The sequence below is a fragment of the Pelophylax lessonae genome (genome assembly GCF_965119305.1).
Source record: "Pelophylax lessonae genome assembly, chromosome: 10".
Taxonomy (NCBI): Eukaryota; Metazoa; Chordata; class Amphibia; order Anura; family Ranidae; genus Pelophylax; species Pelophylax lessonae.
This window is the reverse complement of record NC_138777.1, coordinates 14610591-14634632: the sequence shown is the minus strand read 5'-3', so window position 1 is coordinate 14634632 and position 24042 is coordinate 14610591. Positions and strand designations below refer to the sequence as shown.

At 48.3% G+C, this 24042-nt stretch overlaps 1 protein-coding gene across 5 annotated transcripts in view; it reads left to right on the top strand.

Annotated features, from left to right (window-relative positions):
• The first annotated feature begins 19646 nt into the window (after positions 1-19646).
• Positions 19647-24042, top strand: part of USP47 (ubiquitin specific peptidase 47) — a 130859-nt gene continuing 126463 nt past the window's right edge. For all 5 annotated transcript variants that reach the window (XM_082269626.1, XM_082269625.1, XM_082269622.1 and 2 more), the window contains exon 1: positions 19647-19782. In XM_082269626.1, coding sequence (XP_082125752.1) covers positions 19744-19782 — 39 coding nt within the window. In that variant the 5' untranslated portion in view covers positions 19647-19743. The remainder of the gene's footprint in view (positions 19783-24042) is intronic.

Below are 24042 nucleotides of genomic sequence, written 5' to 3'. Positions count from 1 at the left end.
ATGCAGTCAGTGTTCCCCCCATACATTGTACCCATCCATGCAGTCAGTGTTCCCCCATACATTGTACCCCCTCCATGCAGTCAGTGTCCCCCATACATTGTACCCCCTCCATGCAGTCAGTGTTCCCCCATACATTGTACCCCTCCATGCAGTCAGTGTCCCCCATACATTGTACCCCCTCCATGCAGTCAGTGTTCCCCCATACATTGTACCCCCTCCATGCAGTCAGTGTTCCCCCATACATTGTACCCCTCCATGCAGTCAGTGTTCCCCCATACATTGAACCCCTCCATGCAGTCAGTGTTCCCCCATACATTGAACCCCCTCCATGCAGTCAGTGTTCCCCCATACATTGTACCCCCTCCATGCAGTCAGTGTTCCCCCATACATTGTACCCCTCCATGCAGTCAGTGTTCCCCCATACAATGTACCCCTCCATGCAGTCAGTGTTCCCCCCATACATTGTACCCATCCATGCAGTCAGTGTTCCCCCATACATTGTACCCCCTCCATGCAGTCAGTGTCCCCCATACATTGTACCCCCTCCATGCAGTCAGTGTTCCCCCATACATTGTACCCCTCCATGCAGTCAGTGTCCCCCATACATTGTACCCCCTCCATGCAGTCAGTGTTCCCCCATACATTGTACCCCCTCCATGCAGTCAGTGTTCCCCCATACATTGTAACCCCTCCATGCAGTCAGTGTTCCCCCATACATTGTACCCCTCCATGCAGTCAGTGCTCCCCCATACATTGTACCCCCTCCATGCAGTCAGTGCTCCCCCATACATTGTACCCCCTCCATGCAGTCAGTGTTCCCCCATACAATGTACCCCTCCATGCAGTCAGTGTCCCCCATACATTGTACCCCCTCCATGCAGTCAGTGTTCCCCCATACATTGTACCCCCTCCATGCAGTCAGTGTTCCCCCATACATTGTACCACCTCCATGCAGTCAGTGTTCCCCCATACATTGTACCCCCTCCATGCAGTCAGTGTTCCCCCATACATTGTACCCACTCCATGCAGTCAGTGTTCCCCCATACATTGTACCCCTCCATGCAGTCAGTGTCCCCCATACATTGTACCCCCTCCTTGCAGTCAGTGTTCCCCCATACATTGTACCCCCTCCATGCAGTCAGTGTTCCCCCATACATTGTACCCATCCATGCAGTCAGTGCTCCCCCATACATTGTACCCCTCCATGCAGTCAGTGTTCCCCCCATACATTGTACCCCCTCCATGCAGTCAGTGTTCCCCCATACATTGAACCCCCTCCATGCAGTCAGTGTTCCCCCCATACATTGTACCCCCTCCATGCAGTCAGTGTTCCCCCATACATTGTACCCCTCCATGCAGTCAGTGTTCCCCCCATACATTGTACCCCCTCCATGCAGTCAGTGTTCCCCCATACATTGTACCCCCTCCATGCAGTCAGTGTTCCCCCATACAATGTACCCCTCCATGCAGTCAGTGTCCCCCATACATTGTACCCCTCCATGCAGTCAGTGTTCCCCCATACATTGTACCCCCTCCATGCAGTCAGTGTTCCCCCATACATTGTACTCCCTCCATGCAGTCAGTGTTCCCCCCATACATTGTACCCCTCCATGCAGTCAGTGTTCCCCCATACATTGTACCCCTCCATGCAGTCAGTGTTCCCCCATACATTGTACCCCCTCCATGCAGTCAGTGTTCCCCCATACATTGTACACCCTCCATGCAGTCAGTGTTCCCCCATACATTGTACCCCCTCCATGCAGTCAGTGTTCCCCCATACATTGTACCCCTCCATGCAGTCAGTGTTCCCCCATACATTGAACCCCTCCATGCAGTCAGTGTTCCCCCATACATTGTACCCCTCCATGCAGTCAGTGTTCCCCCATACATTGAACCCCTCCATGCAGTCAGTGTTCCCCCATACATTGAACCCCTCCATGCAGTCAGTGTTCCCCCATACATTGTACACCCTCCATGCAGTCAGTGTTCCCCATACATTGTACCCCCTCCATGCAGTCAGTGTTTCCCCATACAATGTACCCCTCCATGCAGTCAGTGTTCCCCCATACATTGTACCCCCCCATGCAGTCAGTGTTCCCCCATACATTGTACCCCTCCATGCAGTCAGTGTTCCCCCATACATTGTACCCCCTCCATGCAGTCAGTGTTCCCCCATACATTGTACCCCCTCCATGCAGTCAGTGTTCCCCCATACATTGTACCCCTCCATGCAGTCAGTGTTCCCCCATACATTGTACCCCCTCCATGCAGTCAGTGTTCCCCCATACATTGTACCCCTCCATGCAGTCAGTGTTCCCCCATACATTGTACCCCCTCCATGCAGTCAGTGTTCCCCCATACATTGTACCCCTCCATGCAGTCAGTGTTCCCCCATACATTGTACCCCCTCCATGCAGTCAGTGTCCCCCCATACATTGTACCCCTCCATGCAGTCAGTGTTCCCCCATACAATGTACCCCCTCCATGCAGTCAGTGTTCCCCCATACATTGTACCCTCCATGCAGTCAGTGTTCCCCCATACATTGTACCCCTCCATGCAGTCAGTGTTCCCCCATACATTGTACCCCTCCATGCAGTCAGTGTTCCCCCATACATTGTACCCCCTCCATGCAGTCAGTGTTCCCCCATACATTGTACCCCCTCCATGCAGTCAGTGTTCCCCCATACATTGTACCCCTCCATGCAGTCAGTGTTCCCCCATACATTGTACCCCCTCCATGCAGTCAGTGTCCCCCCATACATTGTACCCCCTCCATGCAGTCAGTGTTCCCCATACATTGTACCCACTCCATGCAGTCAGTGTTCCCCCATACATTGTACCCCCTCCATGCAGTCAGTGTTCCCCCATACATTGTACCCCCTCCATGCAGTCAGTGTTCCCCCATACATTGTACCCATCCATGCAGTCAGTGCTCCCCCATACATTGTACCCCCTCCATGCAGTCAGTGTCCCCCCATACATTGTACCCCCTCCATGCAGTCAGTGTTCTCCCATACATTGAACCCCTCCATGCAGTCAGTGTTCCCCCATACATTGTACCCCCTCCATGCAGTCAGTGTTCCCCCATACATTGTACCCCCTCCATGCAGTCAGTGTTCCCCCATACATTGTACCCCCTCCATGCAGTCAGTGTTCCCCCATACATTGTACCCCCTCCATGCAGTCAGTGTTCCCCCATACATTGTACCCCCTCCATGCAGTCAGTGTTCCCCATACATTGTACCCCCTCCATGCAGTCAGTGTTCCCCCATACATTGTACCCCCTCCATGCAGTCAGTGTTCCCCCATACATTGTACCCCCTCCATGCAGTCAGTGTTCCCCCATACATTGTACCACCTCCATGCAGTCAGTGTTCCCCCATACATTGAACCCCTCCATGCAGTCAGTGTTCCCCCATACAATGTACCCCCTCCATGCAGTCAGTGTCCCCCACACATTGTACTCCCTCCATGCAGTCAGTGTTCCCCCCATACATTGTACCCCTCCATGCAGTCAGTGTTCCCCCATACAATGTACCCCCTCCATGCAGTCAGTGTCCCCCCATACATTGTACCCCCTCCATGCAGTCAGTGTTCCCCCATACATTGTACCCCCTCCATGCAGTCAGTGTTCCCCCATACATTGTACCCCCTCCATGCAGTCAGTGTTCCCCATACATTGTACCCCCTCCATGCAGTCAGTGTTCCCCCATACATTGAACCCCTCCATGCAGTCAGTGTTCCCCCATACATTGTACCCCTCCATGCAGTCAGTGTTCCCCCATACATTGTACCCCCTCCATGCAGTCAGTGTTCCCCATACATTGTACCCCCTCCATGCAGTCAGTGTTCCCCATACATTGTACCCCCTCCATGCAGTCAGTGTTCCCCCATACATTGAACCCCCTCCATGCAGTCAGTGTTCCCCCATACATTGTACCCCTCCATGCAGTCAGTGTTCCCCATACATTGTACCCCCTCCATGCAGTCAGTGTTCCCCATACATTGTACCACCTCCATGCAGTCAGTGCTCCCCCATACATTGTACCCCTCCATGCAGTCAGTGTTCCCCCCATACATTGTACCCCCTCCATGCAGTCAGTGTTCCCCCATATATTGTACCCCTCCATGCAGTCAGTGTTCCCCCATACATTGTACCCCTCCATGCAGTCAGTGTTCCCCCATACATTGTACCCCCTCCATGCAGTCAGTGTTCCCCCATACATTGTACCTCCTCCATGCAGTCAGTGTTCCCCCCATACATTGTACCCCCTCCATGCAGTCAGTGTTCCCCCCATACATTGTACCCCCTCCATGCAGTCAGTGTTCCCCATACATTGTACCCCCTCCATGCAGTCAGTGTTCCCCATACATTGTACCACCTCCATGCAGTCAGTGCTCCCCCATACATTGTACCCCTCCATGCAGTCAGTGTTCCCCCCATACATTGTACCCCCTCCATGCAGTCAGTGTTCCCCCATACATTGTACCCTCTCCATGCAGTCAGTGTTCCCCCATACATTGTACCCCCTCCATGCAGTCAGTGTTCCCCCATACATTGTACCCCCTCCATGCAGTCAGTGTTCCCCCATACATTGTACCCCCTCCATGCAGTCAGTGTTCCCCCATACATTGTACCCCCTCCATGCAGTCAGTGTCCCCCATACATTGTACCCCTCCATGCAGTCAGTGTTCCCCCATACATTGTACCTCCTCCATGCAGTCAGTGTTCCCCCCATACATTGTACCCCCTCCATGCAGTCAGTGTTCCCCCCATACATTGTACCCCCTCCATGCAGTCAGTGTTCCCCCCATACATTGTACACCCTCCATGCAGTCAGTGTTCCCCCATACATTGTACCCCTCCATGCAGTCAGTGTTCCCCCATACATTGTACCCCCTCCATGCAGTCAGTGTCCCCCATACATTGTACCCCTCCATGCAGTCAGTGTTCCCCCATACAATGTACCCCCTCCATGCAGTCAGTGTTCCCCCATACATTGTACCCCCTCCATGCAGTCAGTGTCCCCCATACATTGTACCCCTCCATGCAGTCAGTGTTCCCCCATACATTGTACACCCTCCATGCAGTCAGTGCTCCCCCCATACATTGTACCCCTCCATGCAGTCAGTGTTCCCCCATACATTGTACACCCTCCATGCAGTCAGTGTTCCCCATACATTGTACCCCCTCCATGCAGTCAGTGTTCCCCCCATACATTGTACCCCCTCCATGCAGTCAGTGTTCCCCCATACATTGTACACCCTCCATGCAGTCAGTGTTCCCCATACATTGTACCCCCTCCATGCAGTCAGTGTTCCCCATACATTGTACCCCCTCCATGCAGTCAGTGTTCCCCCATACATTGTACCCCTCCATGCAGTCAGTGTTCCCCCATACAATGTACCCCTCCATGCAGTCAGTGTTCCCCCATACATTGTACCCCCCCATGCAGTCAGTGTTCCCCCATACATTGAACCCCTCCATGCAGTCAGTGTTCCCCCATACATTGTACCCCTCCATGCAGTCAGTGTTCCCCCATACATTGAACCCCTCCATGCAGTCAGTGTTCCCCCATACATTGAACCCCTCCATGCAGTCAGTGTTCCCCCATACATTGTACACCCTCCATGCAGTCAGTGTTCCCCATACATTGTACCCCCTCCATGCAGTCAGTGTTTCCCCATACAATGTACCCCTCCATGCAGTCAGTGTTCCCCCATACATTGTACCCCCCCATGCAGTCAGTGTTCCCCCATACATTGTACCCCTCCATGCAGTCAGTGTTCCCCCATACATTGTACCCCCTCCATGCAGTCAGTGTTCCCCCATACATTGTACCCCCTCCATGCAGTCAGTGTTCCCCCATACATTGTACCCCTCCATGCAGTCAGTGTTCCCCCATACATTGTACCCCCTCCATGCAGTCAGTGTTCCCCCATACATTGTACCCCTCCATGCAGTCAGTGTTCCCCCATACATTGTACCCCCTCCATGCAGTCAGTGTTCCCCCATACATTGTACCCCTCCATGCAGTCAGTGTTCCCCCATACATTGTACCCCCTCCATGCAGTCAGTGTCCCCCCATACATTGTACCCCTCCATGCAGTCAGTGTTCCCCCATACAATGTACCCCCTCCATGCAGTCAGTGTTCCCCCATACATTGTACCCTCCATGCAGTCAGTGTTCCCCCATACATTGTACCCCTCCATGCAGTCAGTGTTCCCCCATACATTGTACCCCTCCATGCAGTCAGTGTTCCCCCATACATTGTACCCCCTCCATGCAGTCAGTGTTCCCCCATACATTGTACCCCCTCCATGCAGTCAGTGTTCCCCCATACATTGTACCCCTCCATGCAGTCAGTGTTCCCCCATACATTGTACCCCCTCCATGCAGTCAGTGTCCCCCCATACATTGTACCCCCTCCATGCAGTCAGTGTTCCCCATACATTGTACCCACTCCATGCAGTCAGTGTTCCCCCATACATTGTACCCCCTCCATGCAGTCAGTGTTCCCCCATACATTGTACCCCCTCCATGCAGTCAGTGTTCCCCCATACATTGTACCCATCCATGCAGTCAGTGCTCCCCCATACATTGTACCCCCTCCATGCAGTCAGTGTCCCCCCATACATTGTACCCCCTCCATGCAGTCAGTGTTCTCCCATACATTGAACCCCTCCATGCAGTCAGTGTTCCCCCATACATTGTACCCCCTCCATGCAGTCAGTGTTCCCCCATACATTGTACCCCCTCCATGCAGTCAGTGTTCCCCCATACATTGTACCCCCTCCATGCAGTCAGTGTTCCCCCATACATTGTACCCCCTCCATGCAGTCAGTGTTCCCCCATACATTGTACCCCCTCCATGCAGTCAGTGTTCCCCATACATTGTACCCCCTCCATGCAGTCAGTGTTCCCCCATACATTGTACCCCCTCCATGCAGTCAGTGTTCCCCCATACATTGTACCCCCTCCATGCAGTCAGTGTTCCCCCATACATTGTACCACCTCCATGCAGTCAGTGTTCCCCCATACATTGAACCCCTCCATGCAGTCAGTGTTCCCCCATACAATGTACCCCCTCCATGCAGTCAGTGTCCCCCACACATTGTACTCCCTCCATGCAGTCAGTGTTCCCCCCATACATTGTACCCCTCCATGCAGTCAGTGTTCCCCCATACAATGTACCCCCTCCATGCAGTCAGTGTCCCCCCATACATTGTACCCCCTCCATGCAGTCAGTGTTCCCCCATACATTGTACCCCCTCCATGCAGTCAGTGTTCCCCCATACATTGTACCCCCTCCATGCAGTCAGTGTTCCCCATACATTGTACCCCCTCCATGCAGTCAGTGTTCCCCCATACATTGAACCCCTCCATGCAGTCAGTGTTCCCCCATACATTGTACCCCTCCATGCAGTCAGTGTTCCCCCATACATTGTACCCCCTCCATGCAGTCAGTGTTCCCCATACATTGTACCCCCTCCATGCAGTCAGTGTTCCCCATACATTGTACCCCCTCCATGCAGTCAGTGTTCCCCCATACATTGAACCCCCTCCATGCAGTCAGTGTTCCCCCATACATTGTACCCCTCCATGCAGTCAGTGTTCCCCATACATTGTACCCCCTCCATGCAGTCAGTGTTCCCCATACATTGTACCACCTCCATGCAGTCAGTGCTCCCCCATACATTGTACCCCTCCATGCAGTCAGTGTTCCCCCCCATACATTGTACCCCCTCCATGCAGTCAGTGTTCCCCCATATATTGTACCCCTCCATGCAGTCAGTGTTCCCCCATACATTGTACCCCTCCATGCAGTCAGTGTTCCCCCATACATTGTACCCCCTCCATGCAGTCAGTGTTCCCCCATACATTGTACCTCCTCCATGCAGTCAGTGTTCCCCCCATACATTGTACCCCCTCCATGCAGTCAGTGTTCCCCCCATACATTGTACCCCCTCCATGCAGTCAGTGTTCCCCCCATACATTGTACCCCTCCATGCAGTCAGTGTTCCCCCATACATTGTACCCCTCCATGCAGTCAGTGTTCCCCATACATTGTACCCCCTCCATGCAGTCAGTGTTCCCCATACATTGTACCCCCTCCATGCAGTCAGTGTTCCCCATACATTGTACCACCTCCATGCAGTCAGTGCTCCCCCATACATTGTACCCCTCCATGCAGTCAGTGTTCCCCCCATACATTGTACCCCCTCCATGCAGTCAGTGTTCCCCCATACATTGTACCCTCTCCATGCAGTCAGTGTTCCCCCATACATTGTACCCCCTCCATGCAGTCAGTGTTCCCCCATACATTGTACCCCCTCCATGCAGTCAGTGTTCCCCCATACATTGTACCCCCTCCATGCAGTCAGTGTTCCCCCATACATTGTACCCCCTCCATGCAGTCAGTGTCCCCCATACATTGTACCCCTCCATGCAGTCAGTGTTCCCCCATACATTGTACCTCCTCCATGCAGTCAGTGTTCCCCCCATACATTGTACCCCCTCCATGCAGTCAGTGTTCCCCCCATACATTGTACCCCCTCCATGCAGTCAGTGTTCCCCCCATACATTGTACACCCTCCATGCAGTCAGTGTTCCCCCATACATTGTACCCCTCCATGCAGTCAGTGTTCCCCCATACATTGTACCCCCTCCATGCAGTCAGTGTCCCCCATACATTGTACCCCTCCATGCAGTCAGTGTTCCCCCATACAATGTACCCCCTCCATGCAGTCAGTGTTCCCCCATACATTGTACCCCCTCCATGCAGTCAGTGTCCCCCATACATTGTACCCCTCCATGCAGTCAGTGTTCCCCCATACATTGTACACCCTCCATGCAGTCAGTGCTCCCCCCATACATTGTACCCCTCCATGCAGTCAGTGTTCCCCCATACATTGTACACCCTCCATGCAGTCAGTGTTCCCCATACATTGTACCCCCTCCATGCAGTCAGTGTTCCCCCCATACATTGTACCCCCTCCATGCAGTCAGTGTTCCCCCATACATTGTACACCCTCCATGCAGTCAGTGTTCCCCATACATTGTACCCCCTCCATGCAGTCAGTGTTCCCCATACATTGTACCCCCTCCATGCAGTCAGTGTTCCCCATACATTGTACCACCTCCATGCAGTCAGTGCTCCCCCATACATTGTACCCCTCCATGCAGTCAGTGTTCCCCCCATACATTGTACCCCCTCCATGCAGTCAGTGTTCCCCATACATTGTACCCCTCCATGCAGTCAGTGTTCCCCCATACATTGTACCCCCTCCATGCAGTCAGTGTTCCCCATACATTGTACCCCTCCATGCAGTCAGTGTTCCCCCATACATTGTACCCCCTCCATGCAGTCAGTGTCCCCCATACATTGTACCCATCCATGCAGTCAGTGTTCCCCCATACATTGAACCCCTCCATGCAGTCAGTGTTCCCCCATACATTGTACCCCTCCATGCAGTCAGTGTTCCCCCATACATTGAACCCCTCCATGCAGTCAGTGTTCCCCCATACATTGAACCCCTCCATGCAGTCAGTGTTCCCCATACATTGTACCCCCTCCATGCAGTCAGTGTTCCCCCCATACATTGTACCCCTCCATGCAGTCAGTGTTCCCCCATACATTGTACCCCTCCATGCAGTCAGTGTTCCCCCATACAATGTACCCCCTCCATGCAGTCAGTGTCCCCCCATACATTGTACCCCCTCCATGCAGTCAGTGTTCCCCCCATACATTGTACCCCCTCCATGCAGTCAGTGTTCCCCCATACAATGTACCCCCTCCATGCAGTCAGTGTTCCCCCCATACATTGTACCCCCTCCATGCAGTCAGTGTTCCCCCATACATTGTACCCCCTCCATGCAGTCAGTGTTCCCCCATACATTGTACCCCCTCCATGCAGTCAGTGTTCCCCCATACATTGTACCCCTCCATGCAGTCTTACATTGCCCCTCCCCCACACACTCGGTGCTCCTCGGTTCCTCTCACCGGCTCCTTGTGGCGGCAAATCCTCCGCGGTTCCTGACTGACAGCCTGGGCCTGGTGACGTCACTGGAGGGGCGGTCCCCTGTATATACAGTATATATGGTCAGTGCAGTGTGCTGTGTGTGAGGTGTGACCTCCATCCAACCAGGAGAGGAGAAGTCAGGGGGTCACTGAGAGGTCACAGCTATCATTACACACAATACTGATACATTGTATGCAGAGGAATATACTGATACATTGTATACAGAGGAATATACTGATACATTGTATGCAGAGGAATATACTGATACATTGTATACAGAGGAATATACTGATACATTGTATGCAGAGGAATATACTGATACATTGTATGATCATCCTAGAGTGCAGAGATCAGGAGCAGACAGATCCTCCCATCATCTCTTCTATAGAACATACAGTATAATATCAGATCACTACTATATATATATATATACTCAGATCCTATGTACACTATATACAGATCCTATGTACACTATATACAGATTCTATGTACACTATATACAGATCCTGCGTACACTATATACAGATCCTGTGTACACTATATACAGATCCTGCGTACACTATATACAGATCCTATGTACACTATATACAGATCCTATGTACACTATATACAGATCCTATGTACACTATATACAGATCCTATGTACACTATATACAGATCCTGTGTACACTATATACAGATCCTATGTACACTATATACAGATCCTATGTACACTATATACAGATCCTATGTACACTATATACAGATCCTGCGTACACTATATACAGATCCTGCGTACACTATATACAGATCCTATGTACACTATATACAGATCCTGCGTACACTATATACAGATCCTATGTACACTATATACAGATCCTATGTACACTATATACAGATCCTGTGTACACTATATACAGATCCTATGTACACTATATACAGATCCTATGTACACTATATACAGATCCTATGTACACTATATACAGATCCTATGTACACTATATACAGATCCTGTGTACACTATATACAGATCCTATGTACACTATATACAGATCCTATGTACACTATATACAGATCCTATGTACACTATATACAGATCCTGCGTACACTATATACAGATCCTATGTACACTATATACAGATCCTGTGTACACTATATACAGATCCTGCGTACACTATATACAGATCCTGTGTACACTATATACAGATCCTGTGTACACTATATACAGATCCTATGTACACTATATACAGATCCTGTGTACCCTATATACAGATCCTATGTACACTATATACAGATCCTATGTACACTATATACAGATCCTGCGTTCACTATATACAGATCCTATGTACACTATATACAGATCCTATGTACACTACATACAGATCCTATGTACACTATATACAGATCCTGTGTACACTGTATACAGATCCTATGTACACTATATACAGATCCTATGTACACTATATACAGATCCTATGTACACTACATACAGATCCTATGTACACTATATACAGATCCTGTGTACACTGTATACAGATCCTATGTACACTATATACAGATCCTATGTACACTATATACAGATCCTGCGTTCACTATATACAGATCCTATGTACACTATATACAGATCCTGCGTTCACTATATACAGATCCTATGTACACTATATACAGATCCTGCGTTCACTATATACAGATCCTATGTACACTACATACAGATCCTATGTACACTATATACAGATCCTGTGTACACTATATACAGATTCTATGTACACTATATACAGATCCTGTGTACACTATATACAGATCCTATGTACACTATATACAGATCCTATGTACACTATATACAGATCCTGCGTACACTATATACAGATCCTGTGTACACTATATACAGATCCTGCGTACACTATATACAGATCCTATGTACACTATATACAGATCCTATGTACACTATATACAGATCCTGCGTTCACTATATACAGATCCTATGTACACTACATACAGATCCTATGTACACTATATACAGATCCTATGTACACTATATACAGATCCTATGTACACTATATACAGATCCTATGTACACTACATACAGATCCTATGTACACTATATACAGATCCTATGTACACTATATACAGATCCTGTGTACACTATATACAGATTCTATGTACACTATATACAGATCCTGTGTACACTATATACAGATCCTATGTACACTATATACAGATCCTATGTACACTATATACAGATCCTGTGTACACTATATACAGATCCTATGTACACTATATACAGATCCTATGTACACTATATACAGATCCTGTGTACACTATATACAGATCCTGCGTACACTATATACAGATCCTATGTACACTATATACAGATCCTGTGTACACTATATACAGATCCTGTGTATGCTATATACAGATTCTATGTACACTATATACAGATCCTGTGTACACTATATACAGATCCTATGTACACTATATACAGATCCTATGTACACTATATACAGATCCTATGTACACTATATACAGATCCTGCGTACACTATATACAGATCCTATGTACACTATATACAGATCCTGTGTACACTATATACAGATCCTGTGTATGCTATGTACGGATCCTATGTACACTATATTCAGATCCTGTGTACACTACATACAGATCCTATGTACACTATATACAGATCCTATGTACACTATATACAGATTCTATGTACACTATATACAGATCCTGCGTACACTATATACAGATCCTATGTACACTATATACAGATCCTGTGTACACTATATACAGATCCTGCGTACACTATATACAGATCCTATGTACACTATATACAGATCCTGTGTACACTATATACAGATCCTATGTACACTATATACACATCAAGGACCCCCACAGAGCCCCCCCCCCGTACATCAGAGACCCCCCACAGAGCTACACAGAGTACATATACTGCGGCGGTCAGCCCTGGCCAGGCAAAGTGACGTACCGGTACGTCACTAGCCTGTCACTGGCTTGTGAGCCAATAGCGGGCGAGCGCGCGCGCGCCCGCGGAGGCGCGTGCCCGCGGAGGCGCGCGCCCGCCCCGGCTCGTTCCCTAAGAAGTCAGTGCGTGTGACCGGCGGACAGCGATTGTGCGCCGTGAAGGGAGAAAGGCAGGCGGCTAATGTAAACAAAGCCGCCTGTCATTCTCCCCTGTGTAAAAATGGAGATCACTCGGTTCTACTATGTAGGACCGTTGATCTCTGTTCTTACACCAGTAGCCATGTCCAATCACAGTTAGAAACACGCCCCTAGGGACACACTTAACCCCTCCTTCCCCAATAAAGTTAACCCCTTCCCTGCCAGTGTCATTTTTACAGTAACAGTGCATATGTATAGCACTGATTACTGTAGTAATGTCACTGGTACCCCCAAAAGTGTCAAAAATGTCAGTCAAGGGTCCGATCTGTCCGCCCCAATGTCGCAGTCCCACAAAACAATTGCAGATCGCCGCCATTACTCGTTAAAAAAAAAAAAAACAACAAAAGGGACAAAAATCTTTCCCTTAGTTAGTAAACCCAATAACTTTTGTGCAAACCAATCAAAATACGCTTATTGTGATTTTTTTTACCAAGCATTGGTAGCAGAAAACAAATTGGCCTAAAATGTTAAAAAAATTTGATTTTTACATTTTTTTGGGGGGAATTTCATATAAAAAATTTGTTTATAGCGCATGATCCAAAAATCGCACAGGTGATCAAATACCACCAAAAGAAAGCTCTGTTTGTGGGGAAAAAAGGACATCAAATTCGTTTAGGTACAGCGTCGCACGACCGCGCAATTGTCCGTTAAAGTCAAGCAGTGCCGAATCGCAAAATACCCCCTGGTCGGAATGGGGGTAAAATCTTCCGGGGCTTAAGTGGTTAAAGATAATGCGCTAGGCTGGTGCGCCCTCTGTCCATTCCTTTTGCAGAACCTGTTTGGGTTACCACGACCCGTTGAGAGTGGCAGCACAGCCGGAACAACTTTGATCAGATCCAAATCGCATGTTTTGGGATACTAGCCGCAAGGCTACCTCTCAAGCGCAGGAGTCAATTGCTCTTTATACAAGCTGTACACTCACTACTTTACATTGTAGCAAAGTGTAATTTCTTCAGTGTTGTCACATGAAAAGATAGAATAAAATATTTACAAAAATGTGAGGAGCGTACTCACTTTTATGAGATATTGTGTGTATATATATATATATATAATTTTTTTAACCGCTTGCCGACCACCGCAAGTAAATTTACTGCGGCGGTCAGCCCCTGCCAGGCAGAGTGACGTTAATTAACGTCACTAGCCTGGGAGGGTCTGGGGAGCGAGCGCGCGCCACCGGAGGCGCGCTCCCGCTCGGTCACGGACCCCCCGCGCGTGTGACCGGCGGACCCGATGTCCGCCGCTCACTCGGCGATCGTCAGGGGAGAGGGAGAAAGTCAGGCAGCTTGTGTAAACAAGCCACCTGTCATTCTCCTCGGTGTAAAAACACTGATCAGACAGATCTACTATGTAGATCTGTTGATCAGTGTCCTTTCACCTCAAGCCACAGCCAATCACAGTAGAAAGCACGCCCCTAGGGACACACACAGCCCCTCCCTCCCAAATAAAGTTAACCCCTTCACTACCAGTGTATTTTTACAGTAACAGTCCATATGTATAGCACTGATTACTGTAGAAATGTCACTGGTAACCCCAAAAGTGTCAAAAATTTCAGTCAAGGGTCCGATCTGTCCGTCGCAATGTCGCAGTACCGCAAAAAAAAAAAAACGCAGATCGCCGCCATTACGCGTTAAAAAAAAAACAACAAAAATGACAAAAATCTTTCCCTTTGTTAGTAAACGCGATAACTTTTGGGCAAACCAATAAAAATACGCTTTTTGCGATTTTTTTTACCAAACATAGGTAGGATAAAACAAATTGGCCGAAAATGTTAAAAAATTTTGATTTTTACATTTTTTTTTGGGGAATTTCATATAAAAAAAAGTGAAAAATATTGTTATTTTTGCAAAATTTACGCTCTTTTTTTGTTTATAGCGCAAAAAGTAAAAATCGCACAGGTGATCAAATACCACCAAAAGAAAGCTCTGTTTGTGGGAAAAAAAGGACGTCAAATTCGTTTAGGTACAGCGTTGCACAACCGCGCAATTGTCCGTTAAAGTCACGCAGTGCCGAATCGCAAAATACCCCCTGGTCGTTTAGCAGGAAAATCCTCCGGGGCTTAAGTGGTTAAGCAGAGTCCCTACAGCAGCCTTTCTCAACCCTTTTTTTAACACATAGGAACACTTGAACTTAATTTCTGGTTTCGGGAACCCTCAAAAATTTAAAAATCTACAACTCATGACACATTAGTGTGACAGTCAGTGGGAAGAATGCTCCTTACTCTTCTCATCATTGGGAAGAATTACCCCCCTTACAGATAGCTAAAAAGAACAATGAGAACTGGGGATTCCCTTACTTTAGGGGGATTTCCCCACTTCCTGATTTGGCTATGCTAAAGAAAGTGAATCAATTACTGTTATCCTCAAGAGTGAAAGTAAAAGACAATCCTACATTTTGGGTTGTCCCCAGAAAAGGAATAGAGGGGAACTCTTCTAATGGGGACATTAGTTCTGGTGACAACCAGGGATTCTCTCACTTTAGGGGGATTTCCTCACTTCCTGTTTTGGCTTTGCCACAGGAAGTGAACTATTTACTGTTATCCTCAAGAGTGAAAGTAAAAGACAATCCTACATTTTGGGTTGTCCCCAGAAAAGGAATAGAGGGGAAATCTTCCAATGGGGACATTAGTTCTGGTGACAACCAGGGATTCTCTCACTTTAGGGGGATTTCCTCACTTCCTGTTTTGGCTTCGCCACAGGAAGTGAACAATTTACTGTTATCCTCAAGAGTGAAAGTAAAAGACAATCCTACATTTTGGGTTGTCCCCAGAAAAGGAATAGAGGGGAAATCTTCCAATGGGGACACAAGTTCTAGTGACAACCAGGGATTCCCTTACTTTAGGGGTATTTCCTCAGTTCCTGTTTTGGCTATGCTAAATTAAGTGAACCATTTACTGTTATCCTCAAGCGTGAAAGTGAAAGAAAATCCTAAATTTTGGGTTGTCACCAGAAGAGAAATAGAGGTGAAATTTTCCAATGGGGACATTAGTTCTGGTGACAACCAGGGATTATCTCACTTTAGGGGGATTTCCTCACTTCCTGTTTTTGCTATGCTAGAGAAAGTGAAACATTTACTGTTATCATCAAGAGTGAAAGTGAAAGGCAATCCTAAATTTTGGCTTGTCACCAGAACAGGAATAGTGGGGAAATCTTCCAATGGGGACACTAGTTCTGGTGAGAACTGGGGATTCCCTTACATTAGGGGTATTTCCTCACTTCCTGTTTTGACTATACTACAGGAAGTGAACCTTTTAGTGTTACTCTCAGGCTGAGTTTACACTAGCTGTGGCCACGGCTCACAACAGGGGGTTCGGTGTGTTCCTGTTCTCCGTTTCAGGTGCGAATAAGGTCTGGATTTCTGGCTGAATTTGCACCTGAAATGGATCAGAAGATGCACAGGACCTTTTTCCTGTGCGGACCGCAGCAGCCCCAGAACTGTATGAATCGGCTCCATTGAGAGCCGGTCCCACTCTCCTGTTATGCGAATTGGATGTGGGGAAACCTGCATCCAATTCACATCAGTATGAACCCAGCCTCAAGAGTGAAAGTGAAACCAATTCCTAAATTTTGGCTTGTCACCAGAACAGAAGTAGAGGGGAAATCTTCTAATGGGGACACTAGTTCTTGTGACAACCATGGATTTCCTTACTTTAAAGGGATTTCCTCACTTCCTGTTTTGGCTATGCTACAGGAAGTGAACCATTTACTGTTACCCTCAAGAGTGAAAGTGAAACAAATGGGGACACTATTTCTAGTGACAACCAGGGATTCCCTCTAACTTCCTGTTTTTTTGCTATGGGACCGGAAGTAAAAGGAAATCTCCCCTATGGGGCACAGATGGCAAAATAAAAACTGACATGGGACTGTAACCCTCCTATACTCTTTCCAAAACTTGCCTTTAGTTTTACTTTATTGCAAAGTCCACCTTAACTGCTTGCTGACTGCATCACTTAGATGTATGGTGGCAAGAAGGCTCACCTGTGCTGTGCAGTAATTTTATACAGCACAAGCTGATCAGCGGGTGGCGGTATTCTGTCCAAATAACCAACTTGTCAACACTGCACATGCGAAAATCGTCGGAGGTCGAGGAAAATTATAGAACACTGCCATGTTGGTACACCTAAAACATTTCAGATTCCCCTAGTCCTATTCGTAAACAGCGCCCACCCACTGGAATTTTATTAGAACATGGCAGCCGGAAAGCAAAGACCCTTTCTTAGAACTATGGAGGAAGATCAGCTGCTCCCAGGTTTACGAATAGGAGGGGAAAACAGAAATGTTTTGGGTGTACTAACATGGCGGTACACCTAAAATATTTCTGATTGCCCGTCCTATTGGTAAACTCGGGTAAACAGGGCCCACTCACTGGAATTTTATTATAACATGGCGGCCTGTCGGCAAAGACCCTTTCATAGAACTATAGAGGAAGATCAGCTGCTCCTGAGTTTACCAATAGGACGGGGAGTCAGAAATGTTTTAGGTGTACCGCCATGTTAGTACACCCAAAACATTTCTGTTTTCCCCTCCTATTCGTAAACTTGGGAGCAGCTGATCTTCCTCTATAGTTCTATGAAAGGGTCTTTGCTTTCAGGCCGCCATGTTATAATAAAATTCCAGTGAGTGGGCGTTGTTTACATAAGTTTACCAATAGGACGGGGAATCAGAAATTGTTTAGGTGTAACGCCATGTTAGTACACCCAAAACATTTCTGTTTTTCCCCTCCTATTCGTAAACTTGGGAGCAGCTGATCTTCCTCCATAGTTTTATGAAAGGGTCTTTGCTTTCAGGCCGCCATGTTATAATAAAATTCCAGTGAGCGGCCACTGTTTACACGAGTTACACAATAGGACGGGGAATCAGAAATCTTTTAGGTGTACCAACATGGCGGTGTTCTATATTTTTCCTCGATCTCTGACGATCTGCGCATGCACAGTGTTGACTTCACACCAACTGATCTTGCCTTGGCCGCACCGGAAGTGACCTGGTTGGAGATTTTGATGAGATAGCTATTTCGACAGAACACCGGCCAATGGATGTCTGCCGGCACCCGCTGATCGGCGAGGAGAGACACAGTACAGAGCTGTGCATATGTGAACAAGGTAGAGCTCTGCTCTGTCAGCGGGGACATGATGGATTTTCTTTCCCTGAAATGCATTGAAAATAATCCTTCAGATCCCTTAATAAAAACACCACACACAGTCCACGCATAAACACTGGCTAGGCACACATTTAACGCTTTGATCCCCCTAGATCAGTGATGGCGAACCTTGGCACCCTAGATGTTTTGGAACTACATTTCCCATGATGCTCAACTACACTGCAGAGTGCATAGGCATCATGGGAAATGTAGTTCCAAAACATCTGGGGTGCCAAGGTTCGCCATCAATGCCCTAGATGTTTAACCCCTTCCCTGGCAGTGTCATTAGTACAGTGCATATTTTTTTTAGCACTGATCACTGTTTTAGTGTCACTGATTCCCACATCAGCAATAATTTTAAATTTATGCTTTCTTATATATATATATTTTTTAATATTTCTGAATAAAATATATATTTTTTTTATGAGGTATTGTCCTGTTGTTGTGCCAACAAAGTCCAATTATCCACACCCTTTCCATTTTTGATTCCCACAAAGTGTCAGAAGTGTCAGTTAGTGACAGACTGTCCGCCACAATATCGCAGTCCCACTATAAGTCGCTGATCGCCGCCATTACACTAGTAATATATAATAATAATATATTAATAATATTAATAATATAGTAAATATATAATAATAATATATTTATAAAAAATTCTGTATATATCCCATAGATTGTAGACGTTATGACTTTTGCGCTAACTAATCAATATACGCTTATTGGGATTTTTGTTCACCAAAAATATATAGCAGGTACACATTGACATACATTTTTGACAAAATCAGATTTTTTATTTTTTTTGGATATGTTTATTAACAGAAAGCAAAAAAAATTTTATTTCAAAATTGTCGGCCTTATTTTTTGTTTATACCACAAAAAAAAAAAAAAAACGCAGTGATCAAATACCACCAAAAAAAAAAAAAAGCTCTATTTGTGGGAAAAAGGACATAAATTGTATTTGTGTACAGCGTCGCACGACCGCGCAATTGTCAGTTAAAGTAACGCAGTGCCGAATCTCATAAAATGACCTGGTGATGAAGGGGGGATATCTTCTGGGGGTCAAGAGGTCTAAGGTGACATTTATTATTATTATTATTTTAACAGGATGTCCCCAGCAGTAGTTGGGCCCCCCTGGTGTCCTTGTCACACCGTGGCAGTGAGGTGACATGAGTCAGTGTTGTTGTTGTTGTTGCTCAGTGTGGGTGTACCAATATGGCTGCCCACCCAGTTCTAATCAAGCCGTGCCCCGCCATCTTGGTACTCCCAGCTTGGCATCGCCATAGCGACGGGAGCGACGGGGCCGGGAAGTGACATCGGTCGTGCTCTCGCGAGAGTTCCGTCGGCCATTTCTCCATTGATTGCGTCTGCTGCTGGCAGGGTGTCCGCTCAGCATGTACCCCGTGTGACGCCGCCCGCCGCCCGGAGAATGGTGCCCGGAGAGGACGGCCAGCCCGTCCCCCGAGAGGTGAGGAGCCCTGACAGCCTGGGGGCCCCCGGGTCAGAGAAGGGGCCCCAGGCCTGACAGCACTCTGAGGGCCCTGACCACCGTCACTGGGGCCCTGATCAGCATTGTCATCTCTGGGGCCCCTTGTCGTCAGAGGGCCCTCAATATTATGAAGATCTCAGGGGCCCCTTATTGTCAGTGAGAGCATTCTATCATAGGGGCCCCTCTGTCATTGCAACCCTAGGGCCCCTCAACAGTATTAGGATCTCAGGGGCCCCTTGGCATTCTAGGGCCACTTATTGTGAGTTAGGGGCCCACCTGTTGCTGTCATCCTTGGGGCCCCCTGTCATCATATGGCTGATGTGGTCCTAAACATAAACGTCTTAGGGCCCCTTTATCATTCCCATTAAGGGCCTACAATCTCAGGGGCCCCTCTGTCATTGTAGCCCTAGGGCCCCTTTATCATTCCCATTAAGGGCCTACAATCTCAGGGCCCCTCATTGTAAATATAGGGGCCACTCTGTCATTGTAGCCCTAGGGCCCCTTTATCATTCCCATTAAGGGCCTACAAACTCAGGGGCCCCTTGTAACCATAGGGGCCCCTCTGTCATTGTAGCCCTAGGGCCCCTTGTTCTTCCTGGACCCATCAATGTTATCAGGATCTTAGGGGCCACTTGTCATCCTAGGGCCCCTTATTGTGAGTTAGGTGGTGTCATCATAAGGGCTTATTGTTCTCAGGGGCCCCTGGTCATCTTAGGGCCCCTTATCAACATTGCCAGTTAGGGGCTCCTCTGTCATTGTGGTCATAGGTGCCCCTCTTTCATCGTAGCACTAGGGCCCCTTGTTCTTCCTGATAAGTCCCTCAATATTATTAGGATCCCAGGGGCCCCTTATGATTCCAGGGCCCCTTATCAATCATCCTTGTTAGTTAGGGGCCCATTTGTTGCAGTCATCATTGGGGCCCCGTGTCATTATAGGGCCCTTTATTATTATGAGGATTTCAAGGGCTCCTGGTCATCTTAGCCAGTTAGGGCCCTCCATCATAGGGGCCCATCTGTCATTGTAGACCTTGGGCCCCTTGTTCTTCCTGATAAGCCCCTCAACATTATTAGGATCTCAAGGGCCCCTTGTCATCCTAGGGCCCCTTATCATTGTGCGTTAGGTGCCCATCTGTTGCTGTCATCATAAGGGCTTATTGTTCTCAGGGGCCCCTGGTCATCTTAGGGCCCCTTATCAACATTGCCAGTTAGGGGCCCCTCTGTCATTGTGGCCATAGGAGCCCCTCTTTCATCGTAGCACTAGGGCCCCTTGTTCTTCCTGATAAGTCCCTCAATATTATAAGGATCTCTGGGGCCCCTTGTCATTCTAGGGCCCCTTATCATCCTTGTGAGTTAGGGGCCCATTTGTTGCAGTCATCATTGGGGCCCCCTGTCATTATAGGGCCCTTTATCATTATGAGGATTTCAAGGGCTCCTGGTCATCTTAGGACCCCTTATCATCATTGCCAGTTAGGGCCCACCATCATAGGGGCCCCTCTGTCATTGTGGCCATATGGGCCCCTCTGTCATTGTAGACCTAGGGCCCCTTGTTCTTCCGATAAGCCCCTCAACATTATAAGGATCTCAAGGGCCCCTTGTCATCCTTGGGTCCCTTATCATCCTTGTGAGTTAGGGGCCCATGTGATTATAGGGCCCTTTATCATTATGAGGATTTCAGGGGCTCCTGGTCATCTTAGGGCTCTTTATGATCATTGCCAGTGAGGGTCTGCCGTCTCAGGGTCCCTTCATTGTAGCCATAGGGGCCCCTTGTCATAATCGGGGTTGTCATGTCATTTAAGGCCCTTCAGTATTATTGTTATGGGGCCCTTTTTTAATTGTCAGTTGTGACCCCCCCCCCCTACTATCACTACGATGGGGCCCCTCTACTGTAATTACAGGGGCCCCGACTGTCATTGTTTTTAGCACTCGCATGTTTTTTTTTTTTAATTAAGGGGTTCATTACTGTCAGCACAGGGGTCCCTATGCATCATTGGGCCCTTTTATCATTGCGAGTGAGGGCCCCTACCATCATGGGAGTCCTTTTGTTATAACAGGGGCCCCTCACCGCTGTGATTATCTTAAAGACCCCTTCTAATTTTTGAAGGGCCCTTATTATTAACATTACTGGGACCCCATGTCCTCATAGGGCCTACGATTATTGACATTGAAGACCCCTATTTTCATAGAAGTCCCTTTATTATCAGGAGGCCCCTAAACTCTTATGGTCTTCCTAAGGACCCCTTAGAATACATGCTATTGAGGGGCCCTTGCCATTAACATTACAGGGACCCCACGTCCCCATAGGGCCTACTATCATTGACATTGAAGACCCCTATTGTCATAGAAGACCCTTTTATTATCAGGAGGCCCCCCTGCAGTGTTCTCACTGGTTTTAGGGATGTGTACACCGCTGACAGCAAGGGCCCCACCAATGCCGGGATTCGGGCCCCCAGAGTCCAGAATAAACCGGATATTAAAATCCAATGTTGATTGGGGTTGTGTGTTAATGTAGAAGGAAAGGATTCAATATAAACCAACTTTATAAATGTTCCTCCCCATCCCCCTGCAAATGTTTTCTAATAAATTGCAGTGTCAGTGTAGTTTTTTTATGTGATCATGTGACCTCGGCTAGTCTTTGTGTCTGTGGAGGGCCCACGCTGCTTCCTCCATCACCATGTTCTGTGGAGGGTTCATGACGCTGCTGAATCCCAAAGAACAGTGATGTCACCTGCTGGTGTTGGAGAGATTTGATGCCCACCAGCTGCTCAGAAAGGGGACAGTGCTGAAGCTTTGCGGTCACATGACCACATAGAAAAATGTTAAATAGTTGCAATTCAGTAGAAAATGTATGCAGGGTAATGGGAGGGGACAACATATAAAAGTTGGTGTATTGTGTAGCCTTTCCTTCTACGGTTTCTAAAAAAGTATAAATATCCCCACAGCCATCAAATCCCCGTAATTTGTGTAACATGTATTTCCCATGATTGTCAGCTCCATCTAGTGGTGATTTTCCTGAGAACATTATTTCATGAAAACGCCACATTATGGCCACTAGATGGTGACGATGGTCATTGGAAATAAACATATTAGTCAAATTACGGCAAACGTTACGGGGTTGCTTGAGGCTTATTTTTTAAAATAATCTGTAAAATATAAACACGTTAAACAGAATTTTTTTTCTTACAGTTGTCTGTAAACCAATCACAGTGTGTTATTCTTGTAACATCCAATGATTATAGATTTGAGCATTTAAATTGATTGTTTGGCATTAGTGCCGCATGGGATGTCAGACCCGAGAGAGGTGTATTTTTTTTATTTTTTTAGGTTTTCTGTGAAACGAGCACCCCCTGCCCTCCCTTCTTTCCCCCCTCCCTTCCCTTCTTTCCCCCCTCCCTTCCCTTCTTTCCCCCCTCCCTTCCCCTTCTTCTCCTCCCCCCCCCCCCTTCCCTTCCCTCCTCCTCCCCCCTCTCTCTTCCCTTCTTCTTTCTCCTCCTCCCCCCTTCCCTTCTTCTCCTCCTCCCCCCCTCCCTTCTTCTCCTCCTCCCCCCCTTCCCTTCTTCTCCTCCTCCCCCCCCCTTCCCTTCTTCTCCTCCTCCCCCCCCCTTCCCTTCTTCTCCTCCCCCCCTTCCTTCTTCTCCTCCTCCCCCCCTTCCCTCTTCTCCTCCTCCCCCCCCCTTCCCTTCTTCTCCTCCTCCCCCCCTTCCCTTCTTCTCCTCCTCCCCCCCTTCCCTTCTTCTCCTCCTCCCCCCCCTTCCCTTCTTCTCCTCCTCCTCCCCCCCCTTCCCTTCTCTCCTCCCTCCCCCCTTCCCTTCTTCTCCTCCTCCCCCCCCTTCCCTTCTTCTCCTCCTCCCCCCCTTCCCTTCTTCTCCTCCTCCCCCCCTTCCCTTCTTCTCCTCCTCCCCCCCCTCTTCCCTTCTTCTCCCTCCTCCCCCCCCCCTTCCCTTCTTCTCCTCCTCCCCCCCCTTCCCTTCTTCTCCTCCTCCCCCCCCCCTTCCCTTCTTCTCCTCCTCCCCCCCCTTCCCTTCTTCTCCTCCTCCCCCCCCTTCCCTTCTTCTCCTCCTCCCCCCCCTTCCCTTCTTCTCCTCCTCCCCCCCCTTCCCTTCTTCTCCTCCCTCCCCCCCTTCCCTTCTTCTCCTCCTCCCCCCCCCTTCCCTTCTTCTCCTCCTCCCCCCCCCTTCCCTTCTTCTCCTCCTCCCCCCCCCATTCCTTCTCTCCTCCTCCCCCCCCCCTTCCCTTCTTCTCC